Raw genomic sequence first — 19,637 nt, forward strand, 5'->3', positions numbered from 1 at the left:
TGTCCGCAAAGCAGGTTGTTCCATCTCCCCCCCCCCCGCTTTTTTTTTTTGGGTGACTCTGTGAGGAAATGGCTCAGCTATTGTTTTTGAACTGTTGACTTCCAGAAACGGTAGTATGAGAAAGAAAGCTATTTTTTGTCATGTGTATTTGGAGGAGGACAACCCTCCCTTCCCCCAGCTCAGCTGCTCTGGCTAAATTGGTATACTCTCTTTTGTTGAAACTGGTAGGTATACGTCAACGGAGAATGGGTCACCAGCATCGGAGAAGGAGGCAGCTTCGGGGAGCTTGCACTCATCTATGGGACACCAAGAGCCGCGACTGTGAAAGCCAAGACGGACCTCAAGCTTTGGGGCATTGATAGGGATAGCTACAGACGCATTTTAATGGTGGGTTTAAAACCTAATTGCTTGCTCAAGTGATTGCCGCTGTTTAACTGGTTCCATTAATGATGCCATAAACCTCCATGGCACTTTCGCATTTCATGACAAAGGTGAAAGGCTTTTAAAGTTAGGTCTCAGCACCGTAGAGTCCCAGCTGTATTTGTAAAATAAATGGCAACACACAGATTTGTAGGTGATTTGCGGGAGAGAAAGGCACTGTAAACAAAATGCCATGTCCCACATTATCTTTATGAGGAATGGGAAGCTTCCAGGCACCCCCAGAAATGCAGTGAGCAGAAAAATGGTCAAGACCCAGCTGGGGTCTTAGAGAGCCGGGACAAATCTAGGCTGGAATGGTGTGAAAAGGCAGGGAGAGGTGGGAATTCTAGGACCTGAAACTCAGCAGATACAGCTCAGTTGACCAAAGCTAAGGCAGGAAGTAGGCTTATAGTATTAATGCCAGGCCTGGGCAATTCAGCCCAATAGGGTGGCCAGAGGTTTTTTTTTCAATCCAGAGGTTTTTTTTTGCCATATTCCTGGCAGGTCCATTTCAATAGGGCTTGTTGCAGGATAGATTATGGTGGATTGTGCCCACAGTCATTTATTTCTTTAGGAAGCAATCCTATGCATGTTTAGACAGAAAAAAAGTCCTACATCTCCCAGCATTCCCCAGTTGGCCATGACTTTTTTTTCAGTCTAAACATACATAGGATTGCACCTTTATTTAACTGGACTTTCAGCCAAAACTGATGCTCAGTTCTTTGTCAGTGAATTATCTTTCCTAAACCAGAGTTCAGTCAGTGGTCCTCACCTTCATGCCCCCTTTTTTTCTTCCTTTCTTACTCACTTTCTCACTCAGTTGGTGAGAAATATATCTTGCCATTAATTAGAAAAGTCAGAAGGAGCATGTTGTGCAACACTTTTTTCTTGTCAGCCGTAACTGCTCTGATGGAGCCCAGCTAGTTCCCACACTGGCTATCTGACTAATACATCCAGGAGCCATTTATCCCTGGCTTGAATGTCTTTGCAGGGCTGTCTGTCAGAGAAAACACACGTACAAACATCTGTGGGGTACACACGATGCCACGTGTAAGCGAGCCCTGCTGATATGAAGTAAATTTCCTTATTGGGACATCATTTGTGACTAATCCAGATTACTCAGTCAGTCCTTCCCCAGAAATGATCAGTGCTATTCTCTCAAACTGAAGCTGACAAATATTTTAATAATATTGTGTCTGCCAAACTCCAAGAAGCCAGAGGGTGGGGGGAAATAATGGGTTGCGTATCTCCAAATACTGCTAAGAGAAAATAAATTTAAACCTTCAGAGAGGTAACTGTGTGTAGCTAAAGATATGAAGGCTTGGGGAAAATAACAGGATAAAAACCAAAAGAACTTGGGGAAAAACATCCCCCCTGCCAAATTTTCCAAAAATCCCTGAGGAAAAATGAAAAAAATGCCTTAAAATACCCTCTTGCCATTTTTCCAGGTTTTTCCCCTGGCCTTCACATCCCTTATATATTTATTTATTTATTTATTTATTTATTTTTCTATTGTTCTATTTATTACATTTATATCCTGCTTTTTTCCCCTCTTGTAAGGAACCTAAAGCCTCTTATGTAGTCCTCCTCCATTTTATCCTCAGAACCACCCTCTGAGGTTGGTTAGGCTGAGAGTCAGTGACTGGCCCAAAGTCACCCAGTGAGCTTCACGGCCAAGTGGGGACTAGAACCTACACCTCCCGAGGCCCAGTCCATCACTCTCACCACTACACCACATTGTGTTGGCCATTGTAGCAAACACAATGAAGAGTATTGTGCCAGGGCCCAAAGTACCTTCAAATAGAAGACTGTTCTTTAAAGTAGAATATGTGGCCACCCTAGTCTGAAGGCACAGGATGCAGCCACCTTGCTAAAGCTACGCAGGTCTGGATCTGGCCAGTGTCTAGATGGGAGGCTACTTGGAAATGTATGATGCCACTTTGAGTTCTGTGATGGTAGGAAGATGGGCTATCAATGTCATGGATAATAATAATGTCATAAATAATAATAGATTTATGGTAGCAGATGCTTTCATAAACTAGTCCACTTCGTCAAATGCCTGGAACATCTTCTCAATTGACAAATGAAAGAGAAAGATACACAGCGGTTCAGAGAGAAAAATGGCAAAAAGCTATGAGGAACAATAGCCCCCCCCACCCCATGTTTCTTCACACAGTGCATAGGTAAACTATGGCATTCGCAACTACAAGACAGCCACTATTTTGGATGGCTTTAAAGGGGGTTAGACAAATTTCTGGAGGAGAAGGCTATCAATGGCTACTAGTCCTGATGGCTATATGCTACCTCCAGGATCAGGGGCAGTATACGTATGTGCACCTGTTGCTGGGGAACATGGGCGGGAGGGTGCTGTTGCACTCGTGGGTTTCCTGTGGGCAGCTGATTGGCCACTGTTTGAACAGAATGCTGGACTAGATGAACCCTTGGTCGGATCCAGCAGGGCTCTTCTTATATTCTTATGTTTCTGCATAAAGCTCAAATGTATACAAGATAAGCAGACTCAGAGTGGCCACTCAGAGTGGCAGAAATTGGTGACCACCCAGTCTTTCTAGCTGTGCTGTCCTAACTTAACGCCTGTAGTGGGAGAGAACAAACCCACGGTCCTGAGCAACCCTTAGGGCTATTTTAAATGGATGGAATATTAGTTCCTCTGCAGGCCATATGTTGGGTATTGTACAAAATCCAGGAATTTTTGTTCATTTGTTTGTTTTTCGCTGTCTTAAGTGCAGAAACCTCAGAGCAGTGCAACAGTGCACCTTTTGCTAAATGGTACCTTTCAGATTAGGGATGGGTAAACATGAGATGGTCTAGTTCCTTGAGGTTCTCCAAAATCTTCCTCGAAACTCACTTTGCTTGTTCATGTTCCAGTGTGGATTTTTGTGCTTAAAAAAAATAAATAAATTGCACACTAATGTGGAAATTGAATGGAACAGGCTTAAGGCTGGAAGAATGACAAATTGAAATAGACAGATTCCAAAATTGACAGAGACACCAAAATTGACACATCTGTCCATCCCTTTCTCCTCCCTATGTTTTCTCCTTCTGGTCTCTGCTTTTTCGTTTCTTGCTTCTTTCCTGCCTCTAAAAGTTTTTCCGCCTCTGCTGATGCCTCCTGCCATAACTGCATGCACGGTCATGGAAAGGCCTTTAACGCTTTTCAGAAACATGCTTCTAAATCTCTGTTTTGCCAGCAACACTTCAAAAGGCCATCTTGGAACCTGAGAACTTTTGAAAAATCCACTCCAAAATGTCGAACTTTGCGATTCTTTGAAAAATGAAGATGCAAAAAAATTAAACTCAATTCCATTTAGCATGTGTGCAGTGGATAGTACTAGGATCTTCCAAAGTACTGCCGTTTCATGATCAGTACGCATAGTATGTGTCTATGTCTGTTTTGTGCTCTACTAAGAATGTACATTCTAAGCATAATTCAATATCAGGCTTACATAAGGATTAAGCAGAACTCCATTCTGGAACCCTAGGCCAGCTGCACACCTGCCAGGATCAGCCTTTTGATTTGTCACCAGAGCCCGGCTCTGCCATTCTCTTAGCCTTCATTGGTTCGACATCTTAATTCAAGGAGGAGTTTTCTAAGAAACAGCCGATCAGCACCTGGAAGCACAGATGTAGGAGGGCTTGGGGTGGGAAGTGAGAAAGGGAGATGGGCAGAAGAAATGAGTGAGGGAGTGAGATTCTGAGAGGTTAGCAAGCCAGAAGGAGAGTTGATTGGAGGAGCAGAAAGGGAAAGTGAGAAACCACAGAGAGTAAAGTCAAGGGGAGTGGGTGGTTTGGAGTATGCTTTGGAAGGCGATAAATTCCCTTGATACCGTCATGTGGCCAGCGAACGGTGCAATTCAGCCTGATAAATCTTTTTAACATTTCACAGCTCTCAAGTCCTGTGTTCCTGCCTCCCTGGATTGTTGAATTGGATGGCTCAAGGTCTCATTGCAAGTTCTTCACTGCCATGAAAGGCTGGAGGGTGGGTGAGGTTGCCTCCAGCTATGTTTCACATAGCAGGGGCATATTTCACTAGGGGCAGAATCCCTTGCACCCCCACCGATTCTTTTCTGCCCCCCCCATTCCCTTCTCCAAGCAGTGGGTCCCGCCAACTCCAGGAGATTTAGCACTTCCTAGAGGAAGACCTGAAATGAGCAGAAACGCTCATTTCTGGAAGGAGACAGGTCAGCGGAGCTCCCTTACGGGCGTTTCTGCTGGTTTTGGGTTGCCTGGAAGTGCTAAATCGCCAGTGTGCAAGCAGTGGGGGCCACTTGCGCTACAGAATCGTTGAGGCAGAAGATAATCAGTGGGGGCGGAAGCCCTCCTTTGGATCCTGGCCTTGGGCTGCAATCTTATAGAGAATGGGTGCAGAGCTCTTTTGGGGTAGAGGGCTGGATTGACTCTTAATCCAGAGTCACTTGGGGTAGGGGGCTGGATTGACTCTGGTTGACATCAGGGTGTGTGGCCCTGCCCCCCTGATGCCACCCCCTTTTTTCTTGTTCTTTTCCTTTTCTTCAGAGGTAGCAGTAGGATTGAGAGGCGGTGGGACTCTCCTGTGTTGGGGGGAAGAATGCCTGCTCCTCCCTGCGGTTAGACAAATCCCAATTCCCGTGCCACCAGGAGGAACCCCAAAGGGCAGTGCAGGCCAGATTGGGGTGCCCTATGGGCCGGCGGTTCAGCACCCCTACTATATGGGGCTCACTCAGTGGGGCTCACTTCTGAGCAGACATGCATAGGATTGCTCTGTAAGCCATTTGTATATGTGCTGATTAGGAAGGATAAAATGTAACCACCTCTTAAAATAAAATGTGTTCATTTAACCTTTACTATATCTAACAGCAAGACTTCGAACCACAGGCTCTGTAGGGGTGTCTGACAACAGTGTCCCAACTTGACCCTGGGTACTATCACACATTTGGAGGCCTATTTTTAACCTCATCCCTTGGTCTGACTTGGCGCCATTTTAACCAATCTCCAGTCCCCTCTTTTGTCCCAATTCAGCTATCCCATCCCACCGAAAGTGGCCACTTAGGTGTTGCAAAAAAAGAAAAAAAAGAGAAAACACAAGACACAGATTTGCATCAAACCTGAACATGCTAATTTCTAGGCATCGATGCAAATTTAGAAATACAAACTGTAATTTAAATAGAAATGCAATACATCTCGCCACAGTGGGGAAGACAGTAAGCAGGCGACCTGTGTGCCTCTCGGCCTACTATCCAAGTACTAACTGTGGCTGTGCACACTTCATGGCCTCTGCTCTCCCTTTCTTAGGTTCTTTCTCTTTAAAGCAGACTTGGACTGGATAGAGGTCAAATAGAGGTCTGTCCTCTGTAAAGCAGGACACATGGCCATTCCCGCCTCATGACCTATGATGTACTTTTTAGGATGGTCCCTTCGAGGGCTTTTTGCCTTTCCCTTTATGCAATTTGCCCTGCTTTATTGGAGTGGAGAAATCCAAGTGCAACCTGCAGCACAATGTTGCAGCGCGGAGTAGTCCTGTTCAGGGTTCCATGCCTTCCAGGGTACTCCATTCTTGTTCACCCTATTAGTTTTCCATCCGACCCCTCCATCCGACATTCTGCATTTTTTGGCTACTGAGCATGCTCAGTTCTCATTGGACTGTTTTGGGGATTCCCCTGTCTTGGGTTCCCCCCCCCCCCAAAAAAAAATATTGTTTGTACCTTGGGGTCCCCGCTGAGCTTGCTGATACTTCCCCTCTGGTGCATGGATGGTACCATTTTGGCTAGACAAGGATTGGCACCCAGAGAAGGAGTTCACTTATTGGATCATTTCTTATTTCTTCTGACAACCTTTTGGAAACTGCCAGTCTGCTGGCTGGAATTGTTTGAATGTGGCCATTTTATGAATTTATGGATTTGGGGCTTTATGCCTTTTGGATACGTTCTTTACATTGTTTTTAACAGTGCCATAGATGCTCGATAGAAACACGGTTGACCTCTAAAGACCTCTGTAGTCAACAGGGCCAGAAGCCTGCTCTAAATTACTGGAGGGAGTGGCCAGACTTTGAGGGCTGGGAGGCATTGCCCCAAGCGTCGGCAGCTGCCTCATTGCATGTAAATCAAAAAACCAGAGGGTTTGAAAAGATGAAAGGTGCACAGAGCCATTCACAGCAGGAGGACCATCTAACCAGCAGCCCCCATCAGATCAACCACTCTACTACCAGTGCAGCAAAGTCAGAAGGGCTGTGGCTCAGTGGTAGAGCACATGCTTTGTATGACAAAGGTCCCAGGTTCGCTCCCCGACTTCTCCAGGGATGGCTGGGAAAGACTCCTGCCTGAAACTCTGGAGAGTCTCTGCTTGTCAGTGCGACAATACTGGGCTAGATGGACCAGGGGCCTGACTCAGTCCAAGGCAGCTTCCTACGTTCCTAAAGTATAGCTGCATCCACCTCCCAAAGCAGTTCTGCATACAAACTCATTCAGCTTCCATCAGCTGTGAGCAAGTGGCAACCCCAAGGGGAGAAGCAGGTGGACTGGGGCAGGAGGGTGCTGTTGCACTCATGTCCTGCTTGTGGGCTTCCCTGAGGTATCTGGTTGGCCACTGTATGAACAGAACGCTGGACTAGGTGGCCCCTTGGTCTGATCCAGCAGGGCTCTTCTGTGACTGTATATGACTGTGTGTGTGTGTGTCTTTCTTTCTTTCTTTCTTTCTTTCTTTCTTTCTTTCTTTCTTTCTTTCTTTCTTAGAGGAGCAATGGCACTATCCCTCTTTGCATTATATCAGGGGTGGGCCACATGCGGGCCTCCAGATGTTTGGACCTACCAATCGTCCCTATGTGAGGGATGATGGGGGTTGTAGGCCAAAACATCTGGAGAGCCACGAGTTGCCCATCCCGTGGTTATATTCTGCTGGCAAATCCAGTTGGCAACCCCTGTTCTCACTTGACAATGTACGGGCAGCGTGACAATGGTTTCCCCACGATAGTGCATCTGCTAGAGCTCTGGTCGGTCTGTTCTTCATGTCTTAGGAAATGAGCCTACCCCCATTTTCCTCAGAAACCCATTTAATGCAGGCTAAAAGTTCTTCGAGACAGGTGGCTTGCCCAGCCTTTTCAGTTGGCTTGGTCGCGTCTAGCGATGTGGCTTCTGACACAGTGGTCATAAGAACATAAGAAGAATCGGGCTGGATCAGACCAAGGGTCCATCTAGTCCAGCATTCTGTTCACACAGTGGCCAAACAGCTTCTCATGGGAAACCCACAAGCAGGGCATGAGTGCAACAGCACCCTCCCACCCATGTTTCCCAGCAACTGGTGTACATAGGCTCACTGCTTCTGGTACTGGAGGTAGCACATTGCCAGGTACTGGAGGTAGCATATAAGTAGCACATAGTGGAGGTAGCATATAGACCAGTAGCCATTGATAGCCTTCTCCTCCAGGAATTTGTCTAACCCCCTTTTAAAGCCATCCAAATTGGTGGCCATTACCACATCTTGTGGTACCAAATTCCATAGTTTTACCATGCGCCGTGTGAAGAAATACACAGCTGTCCTTCTTCCGTCTCTTTGGGATTTCACCCTCTAATCTAAAAACATCTTCTAAAGAGTTTCCATCGGCTGCTTTCTTTGTCCAAAACTTTCTTGATTCCTGTCCTGCCTGGAGTGGGGAGGGGAAAAAAACGGTAACCAAAAGCCACGGAGCTTTAAATGTTTATCCTGCCCCATAAATCACTGCTGAATATTTTAGCAATACTTCTGAACTCCTTTCTGTTTGTCGGGATCTTTCTGGCAATGAGACATCCAGACAGGAACACAAGGCCACAGGTGCAGTAACACCAGAGCCACAGAGATTGAGGCTGTCATCTCCCTGGCTGGTTGTGTGATTGTGTGTTTGCAAAAGACTAAATGAAATGGCACTGGCTTTTATTTTCCTGATGCCGTATCACTTTGCAAACCCTGGATTTGCTTGCAGTCTGTAAATCCGGTTTTTGGCATTTTCTCCTGAATGTTTGTGCCTCATATCTACCACAGATCCAGTCTTCTAGAATGCATCTTATTGGTATCTAGTCTTAAAGCGTCTCAGTTTCGAACTTTCTCTATACTCTTTTCCCCACCATCATAGGTTTTCAGAAGTATACTCTTTAAGATGATTTGATTATTGCTAATAAAAATATGAGTAGTTTTCAGGGTTGTCATCAGATGAAAAGAATGTTTAATGGATGAATTAGCTGTTCTTTTATCTAGTACGTTGATTCATTCATCTATTAAATTTATGTAAGTCTGCATTATTACCATGATGAGTCAAAATTCTGTAGGGGGATGTTTTGTGCAAAAATTTAGAACCACATGGCACAGTCTTCCAGGATTCTATCATTCCAAATACCTCTCTGTAGATTTGCGGGGTGGGGAGGGAGTGGGCGATCAGGAAGAGAGTGACAGGTTTAAGTGCTCGTCTGCATCAAAGACTCCCTGATCAGAGAAAGTTAGCAAACCAGTGAGAAGGATTTTGCCTTAACCTTCATTTTGTTCATACTACATTTTTATCCTCTAAGGAGTGTAAAGCAGCACACATGAACTTGCTCCCACCATTTCATCATCACAACAGCCCTGTGAGGTAGATTAGGCTGAGAGATAATGACTGGTCTAAGATCCCCCAGTGTGCTTCATGGCTGAGTGGGCATTTGAATCTGCATCTCCCGGATCTATCCACTACGCCATCTGGAGTGTCAGCTTTCTCTGTGAGAGCGTCTAAATATGCCACGTACAAACCTCTCCCCCCCACCCCCATGGGAATGGTACAGTCTAGGAGGACTGTCTTACATTCTTTTCATGAATCATCTTCAGATCAGAGGCCGTAATACTGAGCGGCATTCCAAAAACAACGTGTCCACCCTCCACCCTCCCCCTTGAGCTGAGCTCAGTAGTGCTATTATTTTTCGTCAATAAAAACCCTTTATTTAATTATTACATTTCCATAACACCCAATAGCCCAAACTCCCTGGGCTGTTCACAAAAGAAATGTAAAACCATAAAATACAATAACATAGTAAAACATAATATAAAAGCCTTAAGTTTAAAACCCAAGTAAAAACCAGGGTGGAACCCAACAGCAGTGCAAAGATCTAAAAATGCAGAAAGGGTGCAATCCTGTGCATGTTTAGATAGAAAAAGTCCCACAACTCCCAACATTCCCCAGCCAGCCATGCTAAAGGACTAAAATGCATGGGAAAATAAAAAGGTCTTCCTCTGGCCCTCAAAAGACCACAATGTAGGCGCCAGATGAGCCCCTCCACAATTCAGGCACCACCACTGAAAAGGCCCTCTCTTTTTTAATAGCGCAACCCCCCTGTGAAGTAGGTCACTTTTCTTCCCATTCTATAGCTGGAAAAAACCAAGGCAGTGACTTTGCCCATAGCCTCATAGTCAATCCATATCAGAGGACTTTATCCACTGGTCCTGACTGGGAGTTCCAGAGCATCATACTGCTGCTGGCACTGAGAAGCCAAGCTGTATACAACACGTTTCCTACGTTTCTTTGCTTTTAAATTCTCCTTAATTTTTTGTTTTTGTTCTTTGCTCCTTCCTCCAAACTGAATTCCTGTTTCCCCACTTCCAGTCTAGTTTCTCTTAACTATTCCAGGCTGCGGTTCCGTAGCCTTGCCTGGCTCCTTGATTACTGCTTCTTAAAATTCTTCTGCACCCGCAGTTATCTCAAAAAGCAGCACACACGCGCACCGTCCGCCTCGGCCCTCTTCCAGCCCGTCTGTGCAGGGCCGGCACCTGCCTGGCTTTCCACAGCCGTCAAATCCGCGCCTGCCAGCAGCTGCCGTTTCCACCCTGGCTGCTGCGGGAGGAGGACACGGATGGATGTACGGTGTCCAGTTTTCCGTTCACTGTCCCACGCTGAGCTGTCAGGTTTTGGCGAGGCTTTGTTGTTAGCATTTCCAGGCCTCAGGCATCCACCAGGAGAAGGGGCCAGGTTCATCCGACGGGGAGGTCAGAGAAGGGTCACAGCAGGCCCGACAGAGATCGGCCTGGAGCACACACAGTGTGTTTATGCAATGCTTATCTCACCGAGCCCATCGCTCGGTGAAATAACAGCTGCTTTGCCCACGTTCCATCTGTGGCACCTTCATTTAAACCAAGGCTACAGAAGTTTAGGCATCTCCTTTTGTTCTCTTTTTAATGCATAAGTGGCCGCCCTACTGGTTTGATGTTTCACCAATGGGGCTTATGAAAGGAAATGTTCTCCTCATGGCTGGGAATCTGAGAAAGACTTTCTGAAAATGAAGGACCTTGTCCTCTGGCCTGGAAGGTTCTAGAGTGGGGGACAATGGTTTCCTGGGTGCTGCCTCCCCCTCCCCCTCTGAGCCAGAGAGGAGACTGAGGCCAGAGCACATAGCCACCATTGACTGCACTTTTGGTTCCCTTTCACAGCTTTGCTTTTGCCATCTGATTCAGAGGTCAGCCACGGAGATGACAAGTGAGACCTGCAACAAAAAGTTCCATCATGGCACGCTCCTATTCTGGATTCCAGCCAAGGCCAGCCATCTTGTCTTCCAGAATACTCCTTTCCCTTCCTCTGCCCTGTTTTCTGATTCCCACTACTCCAGGAGACAGTCAGTACTGAGCATTTTCACTCCTCGTTGGACTCTTTTGAGGATTTAAAAAAAAATCCCCTTGGGGTCCCCCCCCCCACAAAGAGCACCTTCTCTCATTCCAACCTACATGATCACTGAGATCGTCAAGGGGCGTGCTCCTGGTGGTTCCACATGGACCTATGGCCCGACCGGAGTCCACCTGGCGAAGAGCCTTCAGTGTGGTGGCTCCCATCCTATGGAACTCCCTCCTCTGGAGGTCAGGCAGGTGCCAACACTGGGTTGTTTTTTGGCGCCTCCAGGAAACAGCTCTTTTCCAGGAAGCCTTCCTTGGTTGACCAGCCTTGGTTTTATTGGCACTCTGTTTTTTAAAGAATAATGTTAATATCAGGTTTCATTATTTTTTATCCTTTGTTCATTTTATCTTTTGTTGTTCACTGCTCCAGAATCTGTTTACATGTGGAGCAGTATACAAATGCTGTATATAAATACATACATACATACATACATACATACATATAAATGGCTTAGTTCCTGGCAGTAGCAGCTGTAAGCTAAAATATGTCCCAGGGCACGGTCGGAAGGCACATGAGGCAGCCCCTTTGCTGAAGCTAAGCAGGTCTGGGTCTGGTCAGTGCTTGGAGGGGAGACCACCTGGGAACCACATGTCACCACCTTGAGTTCCATGATGGAAGAAAGGTGGGATATAAACGTAAATAAATAAATAAAGCTGTTCAGCGCTCTGGAATCTGTTTCGATGTGGAGTGGTATACCAATGCTGTAAATAAATAAGGCTTGCTGGTTTTTTTGCACTTCTGCAAACCTTGGGGTTCCCCTAGCATGCTACCTCCCCAGTGCCCAAATATGCCGGCATCAATGGCATATTTGGGCACCTGCAGCTCCAGCAGGGGCCTACTGACAAAAGCCCCCTGGAGTTGCTCCTCCCCTTCCCCGTCGCAACCTGCTTGTTCACCTGCCTCTCCCTCTGGCCACGGCAACAGTGGTGGTGGTGAGAAGGAGCCATAGATTCCACGGCTGTTTGCCTCTTTCCCTGGCAAACCAGCAAGTGGCAGCAATGATGAGGAAGAAGAGTAGCCGCGGCTGATGACACTGCGGGTGAGCAGGCACTGGGGGAGAGGGCCCCATTAAGGGTGTCTTGCCCAAGGGCCTTCCAAAACTTGGAGCTATAGCTGTGTACCTCCCTCTTGTCTGTGGCTGGTGCCAGCTGGACCACAGAAGGAGAAGCACTCAGAGAATCAGTTTGCAGTGAGTATATATGAGGGTGTCCTCCACATGTCCATTTGCAATCACTGTCCACTTCCTCGTCTCCTCCCTTGATCAGCACCCTTTCCTTGCGAGGAAGACAAGTGGCTTCTTCCCGCTCCGCCTGCCCTGCTATAAGCAAACGCGACTGTTTGTTTATGGCTTAACCATCCAGCTCGTGAATTCAGTGTCGCTTCTGCTTCCCCGATCCTTGCAAGATTAATATGTCATCCCTCTGCTAAGTCTCTGTCCTCCAAAGTGTTGGCTGGCAGGTGCAGAGCTGGGGACGAGAGGGCTGGGAAGTGATTTTGTACAGCTCGTCAGTAAGACTGCAAGCTTGAACCGGCTAATCAGTGTGGTGAATCGATTCAAGCATTGATTGCAGATCTAAAAGGCCTCGGAGTTAAAGCAGTTGAGCTGTGCACAGCAAGGCATGGATCACGATTCGGTTGCTTTCCAGCTGCTAGGAAGGGAAAGGCGGGGTTCCCCAGTGCCTGGAGAATGTCCTACCCGCTACAGAAACAAAATCCCACTCAATTAAGTGGACCGTGCAACCCATCAAGGGTCTTGCTTTAACCAGAAAAAACTAAGAAACCAAAGTCGTTAAGGGAAACAAACTATACAATATGGAATGCATTTTAATATCAATATAAACAAATATGTAAACTGAACTGAAATATGTATCAGTACTCAATGAGCAATGAATAGCATCAATAAACCAAATACTATAACACAATATGCACAAACATCAACAACCTGAACATTTTTCAACCTCTAACAGGTCTTTAGCAGTGGGAGTATATGTACAATGTGAAAAAGGGAGAGAGCACCCTGGCAATCTCGTATAAAGCCATAAGTACAAGGATTAAGGTTCTTTATAACATATGTGGCACCTGAAAAACAAAATATTATTACTTAATTTACCACCACTACAACAAAAGAAAATATAACTGACAATATCCAAGTAAATACCATACCTGACCTAAACGAGGTTATCAGCTGGTATAAGGCAGGAACCAAACTTGTATATGCAAAGGCACAAATCCATTCAGTCTATGTAGTAATAGTTGCGGTGTGTGTGTGTCATTCTACAGCTTTAGGATCTCATGACTGTAACTCCCCCTCCCCTTCTAGCAATAGATGTTCATATTAGCATATTCATTTTCAGTATTTTTTGCAGCCTGCCATGCATATTTTGCTGCCAGGGGCAAAGGACTAAATGGCAGCCCCTTCCACATACGGAAGCCAGCCAGACTGGCAATTGAATCTAGCTTCAACACTACATTCCTCCAAAGGAGGCTCAGAAGGTGGCAGCAAGGGAGAAGGCCTTCTCAGTGGTGGCCCCGCAATTGTGGAATGATCTCCCTGACAAGGCCTGCCTGGTGCCAGCACTTTTATCTTTTTGGTGCCAGGTTAAAACTGCCCTCTTCTCTCAGGCATTAGGCAGCATATAATGAGTTTTTAATCAGGTTCTGGATTGTCTTTGGCTGATAGTTTAAAAATTGTTTTTAGATATATGTTGTCTCTGTGTGTGCCATCTGTTTTTATGTAAATGGTTTTGGACTTTGTAGAATGTATTTTTAATAGTCTTTAATTTTTGTGAACCTTACAGAGAGCTTCGGCTATAGGACGGTATAGAAATATAATAAATTAAATGAAACGAATGGGACAGTGTCCGATTGGGGTGTGCAGAGTAGGCTATGTGCCTGCAACAACTTGCGGCTACTTGCTGCCTCAGTCGGCAGCCTTGCTCTGCCTAATGGTTGGGCCGGCCCTGACCATACTTAAGCACAACAAAACGTTCTGTGTTGCACCATAAATAAAATTATATCCCAGCCTTTCCCTCAGGGAGAGATTGACATATACAGGCCGGGAAATGAGGCAATGGAGCCTTTTGAGACCCTGAGCAGTGTCAGTAGAATGGCTTCCTTTCGTGTTAATTACAAGCTTGCCTAACTTTCGGGGGAGAGCGAGGCAGTTTAATTGAGCAATTAATTGATAGATGCTTCTGCTTAGCCATTGTTGTCAGGGAAAAAATAAAGCAGGCTACAGATTCACCCTTGGTGTGTTTGTGGAAGCTGACTGAGTTGCACAGGGTGTTGAAAGGGTGGCCACTTACAAATTGCCAAAAAGGAGGACATGCATCACCAAATGTTAGCTTCAAAAAAAGAAGGGTAAGGGGAGACATGATAGAGGTGTATGAAATCATGCATGGTGTGGAGAATGTGGATTGGGAGACATTTTTCTCCCTCTCTTAGAATACTATAACCCAAGGACATCTCATAAAGCCGATTGGTGGGAGATCCAGGACGGATAAAAGGAAGGACTTCTTCATACCACACATAGTTAAACTGTGGAATTCGCTACCACAAGATGTTTTGAAGGCCACCAATCTGGATGGCTTTAAAAGGGGGTTGGACAAATTCCTGAAGGAGGAGGCTATCAATGGCTACTAGTCCTGATGGCTATGTGCCACCTCCAGTACCAGAGGCAGTGAGCCGATGTACACCAGTTGCTGGGGAATATGGGTGTGAGGGAGCTGTTGCACTCATGTCCTCCTTGTGGGTTTCTGGTTGACATCTGGTTGGCCACTGTGTGGACAAAATGCTGGATTAGATGGACCCGTAGTCTGATCCAGCATGGCTCTTCTTATGTTCAAAAGCAAGCAAACGAAAGTGGACACAAATGTGCATACCCTAATTTACATGTATAGATGCAAATGTAGAAATTATCATTATAATTTAAATAGATATACAGTAAATTTCACCATAGTGTGGAATACTGTGACCAGGTGACCTGTGTGCCTGGCTGTTGAATCTTCTGTCCAGGTGCTCACTGTGGATGGGCAACTGTTCTGATGGCTCTTTATTTTTACCCTGGAATTGGACCAGACAGCCCTTCAAACAGAGGGCACCTTCAAAGAGAGGACTTTCCTCTTTAAAAAACGACACATGTCCCTCCCCCCCCCCCAGTATTAATTTGACCCTCTATATATACTTTGCAGGAATGTCAGTGGTCCCGGTAGAGACATGCAAAAGCTTTCTCCTTAGGCTGTTTGTACTGGCGGTGCTGATGTTTCAGAGAAGGGCGGTGATAGGGACAGATGGCATCTGGAGGAATCTAAAAAAGAAGCTGTAGGTGCCCGTGTTTTGTAATTCTGCGTAATTCTGAGAGTCAGTGTGGTGTAGTGGTTTAGAGTGTTGGGCTGGGACTCGGGAGATCCGGGTTCTAGTCCCCACTTGGCCATGAAGCTCACTGGGTGACTTTGGGTCAGTCATCGACTCTCAGCCTCATCTGTCTCACAGGGTTGTTGTGAGGATAAAACAGAGGAGGACCATGTAAGCCTTGACCTTGGGTTCCTTGCAAGAGGAAAAAAAGGTGGGATATAAGTGCAATAATAAAAATTAAAAATACAACACCGTCAGAGTGAAACTGTTTTGCATAGTGTTGTGCAGTGGATAGTGCATTGCACTTAGTATGGTGAGTCCTGGAGTCAAGTGCCATGCGGCTTGAACCAGGAGTCCTATAGGCCAAGAATGGGTTCAGAGGCATACACTGATGTTCCATTTAATCCTACATACCATTGCAATCTCATTCTCCAAGTGTGGATCCTTACGTAGCGCAAATGGCACCATCCACACATAAGAGGGAGGGATTAGCAGGAGGTGGATCTAAAGTTTGCAGAAGGAAATGAAAAACCTAAGGGGCGGCAGCAGGAAGTGGGGGGGGGATACCCAAAACAATGCAACAAGTTTGGAGTGTGCTCGGTTGCCATGGAACGCTGATTGACCGTTGTGGTGGTGGGGATGGGATGGAGTATCCTGGAAAAGGGCCTGGCTGGCTGGAGTCCTGAACAGGAGAACTCTGCACTGCAACATTTTGTTCAAGGTCCCACTTCTCATCCTGGTTAACAGCCACTATACATCTGTCCTCCAATAGCGGGGAGCATCCTCATAGCTGCCTCTTGGTGTGGTATCCACTGCAGGTGTTCGCAGACAAGCAAGAATGGTTGGCTCCTTCTATCAAGAAGAGATGTCTTCTGGCTGGTCATTATTGGAGACGGAGCACTAGGCAACATGGGCTTTTCAGATTGACCCCACAATCCAGCTCTTACAGTCTTAACTTTCTCCCTTTACTCTCTTTCTCACTCAGGGAAGCACACTGAGAAAGCGGAAGATGTATGAAGAATTCCTCAGCAAGGTTTCCATTTTGGGTGCGTTGCTTTTCCTTTGGGATTTTAATCTTTCTTTCTTTCTTTCTTTCGTGGCTTTCTTTGCATCAATGCAAAATTTGCCATGGTTAAACAGTAAAACCAAGCTTCAAGAGAATATCCATAAGGCCTATAGATCAGGGGTGCACAACCTTAGGCTTGGGGGCCAAGCTGAGGGCGCTGAGGTCAGTAAGGTGGAACACCTTGGATAGCTCCTTTAGAATTCTGATTGGTTTTGACTGAAACCTGGAACGGATTCACTACCCCACTGACACTGGAGCCACCAGCCTCCACTGGGCCCACCTGATATACCAACCAACCTGGCCCTCTGGCAAACCCCTTTCTCCCAACCACTGAGCATTTGTTGGTTTCCCAGGTTTTGTGCAGTTTCCCCCCTGTCAAGGTTCTCCTTATGCCCTGGACCCCTGAGCAATCCTTAAGGATCTCTTGACTCCTTAAGAGCCCCACCTTCCTTCTTTTAAACTTCCCCTTCCCAGTAATATGGGGTTTAGGCTGTAGACACGGGGTGACTGACACTCTAGACACAGGGTTTAACCACAACAGTTTATGAGTAGATTTAAAGCAACCAAATTACAACTAAAGGTATTTACACAGTAGAGCTGAGTGGTACAAAAGGCATTAAAAGAAAATAAAATTTGCAAAATGCAAGTTCTGTTACCCCGGCTGTCCTTAGACTTTCCTAGGCTGCTTCCTCCTGCTGCTCATTCACTCTGCTCTCACTTCAGGCTCTGGCTGTCTCTCTGTTACGGGCTCTATTGCTGTCATTATATACCCTCCTCCTTCAAAACCAAAAGTACTGTTTCAGACCTGAAGAAATGTCACTTAAGTGGAGAAATGCAACTGAAACTTAACCAGAGAAATAAAACTACTCCTCTCAGGGTTATGCCCTCCCAACAGAAAACTCCAGGCCACAAAGCCTGACCTTTTCCCCCTTTGCCTCTGTAGGTCTCAAACCTTCACACCCCCATTCTAGAGGGTTGACATGGAATATTCCCAACTCCTTGCCTACAGCCATTAATTCCTGTTTGCATTCATCCCACTAGAATTTGATCCATGCTACTTGTTGAAGGATCTACAGCTCCTTTGGCCCTTATCTGGGATCTGTTGGAATAGTTGAGTGCTGTTCTTTCAGAGTGATACCAATTTGATATGAGTCTGTTCTTCTCTTCTGTTAGTGGCTTCTTGCCCATGGCTGAGAGCCACAGGCCAAGAGCCTTTCGGCTTTCACCCTTTGGCTTGCGCCTTGGCCCAGGCACTAGCCTTTTATTTACCTGGCAGGTAGGGGCAAGAACAGCCTTAATCAGGAACAGGGTCCTCCAGTGGTATAGCAGCAAACACTCTTCCCCACTAACTCCTTCTCCGAACCTGAGACCATTTGCATTTGCTCTACCACTGAGCTGCAGCCCTGTGTGGTCTAACTTGCAAGGGACATTGCCATGGCCACTACGTGGTGCCTGGGTCTGCTGGGGAGGAGCGCATGGTCACATCATGAATGGGGATAGAAACAGTTAATTTTTACCTTTGATAAACCGTTGACAACACTCATGATTGAATACCAAGACTTCACTGTAGCATCTCTGTGGCAATCCTGTACTAAAGAAGGGGATGGAAAGAGGACTGGAACTAGATGCAAGAAAACAAGAGCTCCACGGACTGAGAGTTGTGTTTCCCTCTTCTCCCTTGCCTATCACAGGGGAGTGCTGTATGAGAACAACCCTTCCTGGAAGATTTGAATAGATCATGGCATCTGGCCCCATCACTTCCTGGCATATAGAAGGGGAAGAAATGGAAGCAGTGACAGATTTTATTTTCTTGGGCTCCAAGATCACTGCATATGGTGACTGTAGCCCTGAATCAAAAGACGCTTGCTCCTTGGGAGGAAAGCTATGGCAAACCTAGACAGCATAGTAAGAAGCGGAGACAACACCTTGCCGACAAAGATTCATATAATCAAAGCTATGGTTTTCCCAGTAGAAATGGTTTCTAAGTATGGTTTTCCCAGTATGGCTGTGAGAGCTGGACTATAAGGAAGGCTGAGCGCCGAAGAATTGATGCCTTCGAACTGTGGTGCTGGAGAAGACTCTTACAAGTCCCCTGGACTGCAAGGAGGTCAAATCAGTCCATCCTAAAGGAAATCAACCCTGAGTGCTCATTGGAAGGACAGATACTGAAGCTGAAGCTCAAATATTTTGGCCACGTAATGCAAAGAGAAAACTCCCTGGAAAAGACCCTGATGCTGGGAAAGATTGAAGGCAAAAGGGGAAGGGGACGGCAGAGGATGAGATGGCTAGATAGCATCACCGATGCAATGAATATGAACTTGAGCACGCTCCGGGAGAGAGCGGAGGACAGGAATGCCTGGTGTGCTATGGTCCATGGGGTCACGAAGAGTTGGACACGACTGAATGACTGAACAACAACAATAACAATGTGCCCTCCACCTGCTGTATGGGACAATGTTGAGATGATAGTTGAATTTGTCCCAAACGCCTCTCAAAGTGTCTTCTTCCACTGAAGTCACCACTGCTGTGATTCTGTTTTTGAGGTCATCCGGATTAGTCGCTAATGGTGGCACAAAAACACATTCTTTGACGTATCCCCACAAGAAAACGTCAATGACGAATGCTCTTTGGCATTGGCGGATCAATACCGAAACGCTGTTGAAACGCACACTGCACCGCAATTGCAGATTCAGTCTTGCTGAACTGCAGAACGCAAAACGCCTTGTGTTGCGGGGTCACCATCTTGCGAATGACTGAGGCTAGGGGTTGTTTGTGCGCTGAGAGAGGCTTCTAGCAGTAATCATTTGAAACTCTAGGCCCCACCCTTTCAAGTGGTAAGAGTTTCATTCATGGGCGGTTCGTGGTTGCAGAGATACAGCGACTTCAAATTGGGTCCATCTTTTTGAAACACCCTGTACTTTCCCATTTTGATTTTTGTGCCCAAAATATGGTCAGGAGAAGAGAAATCTCCTGAAAAACACGTTGGTTGTATGAATATTCACATTTTTTTCAATGTTGTTTTGGTGCCAAACATTTCCTATATCTGCTGTTGCTTGAGCTCCAAGTTTCTTGCCTTTCCTGGTTACTGTTACTTTCTTCATTCTGGATTAGTTGCACAGGTGATTCCAAACAATCAGGGATCACATA

At 46.2% G+C, this 19,637-nt stretch overlaps 1 protein-coding gene across 3 annotated transcripts in view; it reads left to right on the forward strand.

Annotated features, from left to right (window-relative positions):
- The window catches only part of PRKAR1B (protein kinase cAMP-dependent type I regulatory subunit beta), a 158,430-nt gene that overhangs the window by 91,989 nt on the left and 46,804 nt on the right, over positions 1–19,637 (forward strand). For all 3 annotated transcript variants that reach the window (XM_084818406.1, XM_084818410.1, XM_084818409.1), the window contains exons 7-8: positions 229–387; positions 16,410–16,470. In XM_084818406.1, coding sequence (XP_084674532.1) covers positions 229–387; positions 16,410–16,470 — 220 coding nt within the window. The remainder of the gene's footprint in view (positions 1–228; positions 388–16,409; positions 16,471–19,637) is intronic.

Source organism: Heloderma suspectum, chromosome 12, assembly GCF_057233095.1.
Source record: "Heloderma suspectum isolate Gila_16-S chromosome 12, 16-S_ref, whole genome shotgun sequence".
Lineage (NCBI taxonomy): Eukaryota > Metazoa > Chordata > Lepidosauria > Squamata > Helodermatidae > Heloderma > Heloderma suspectum.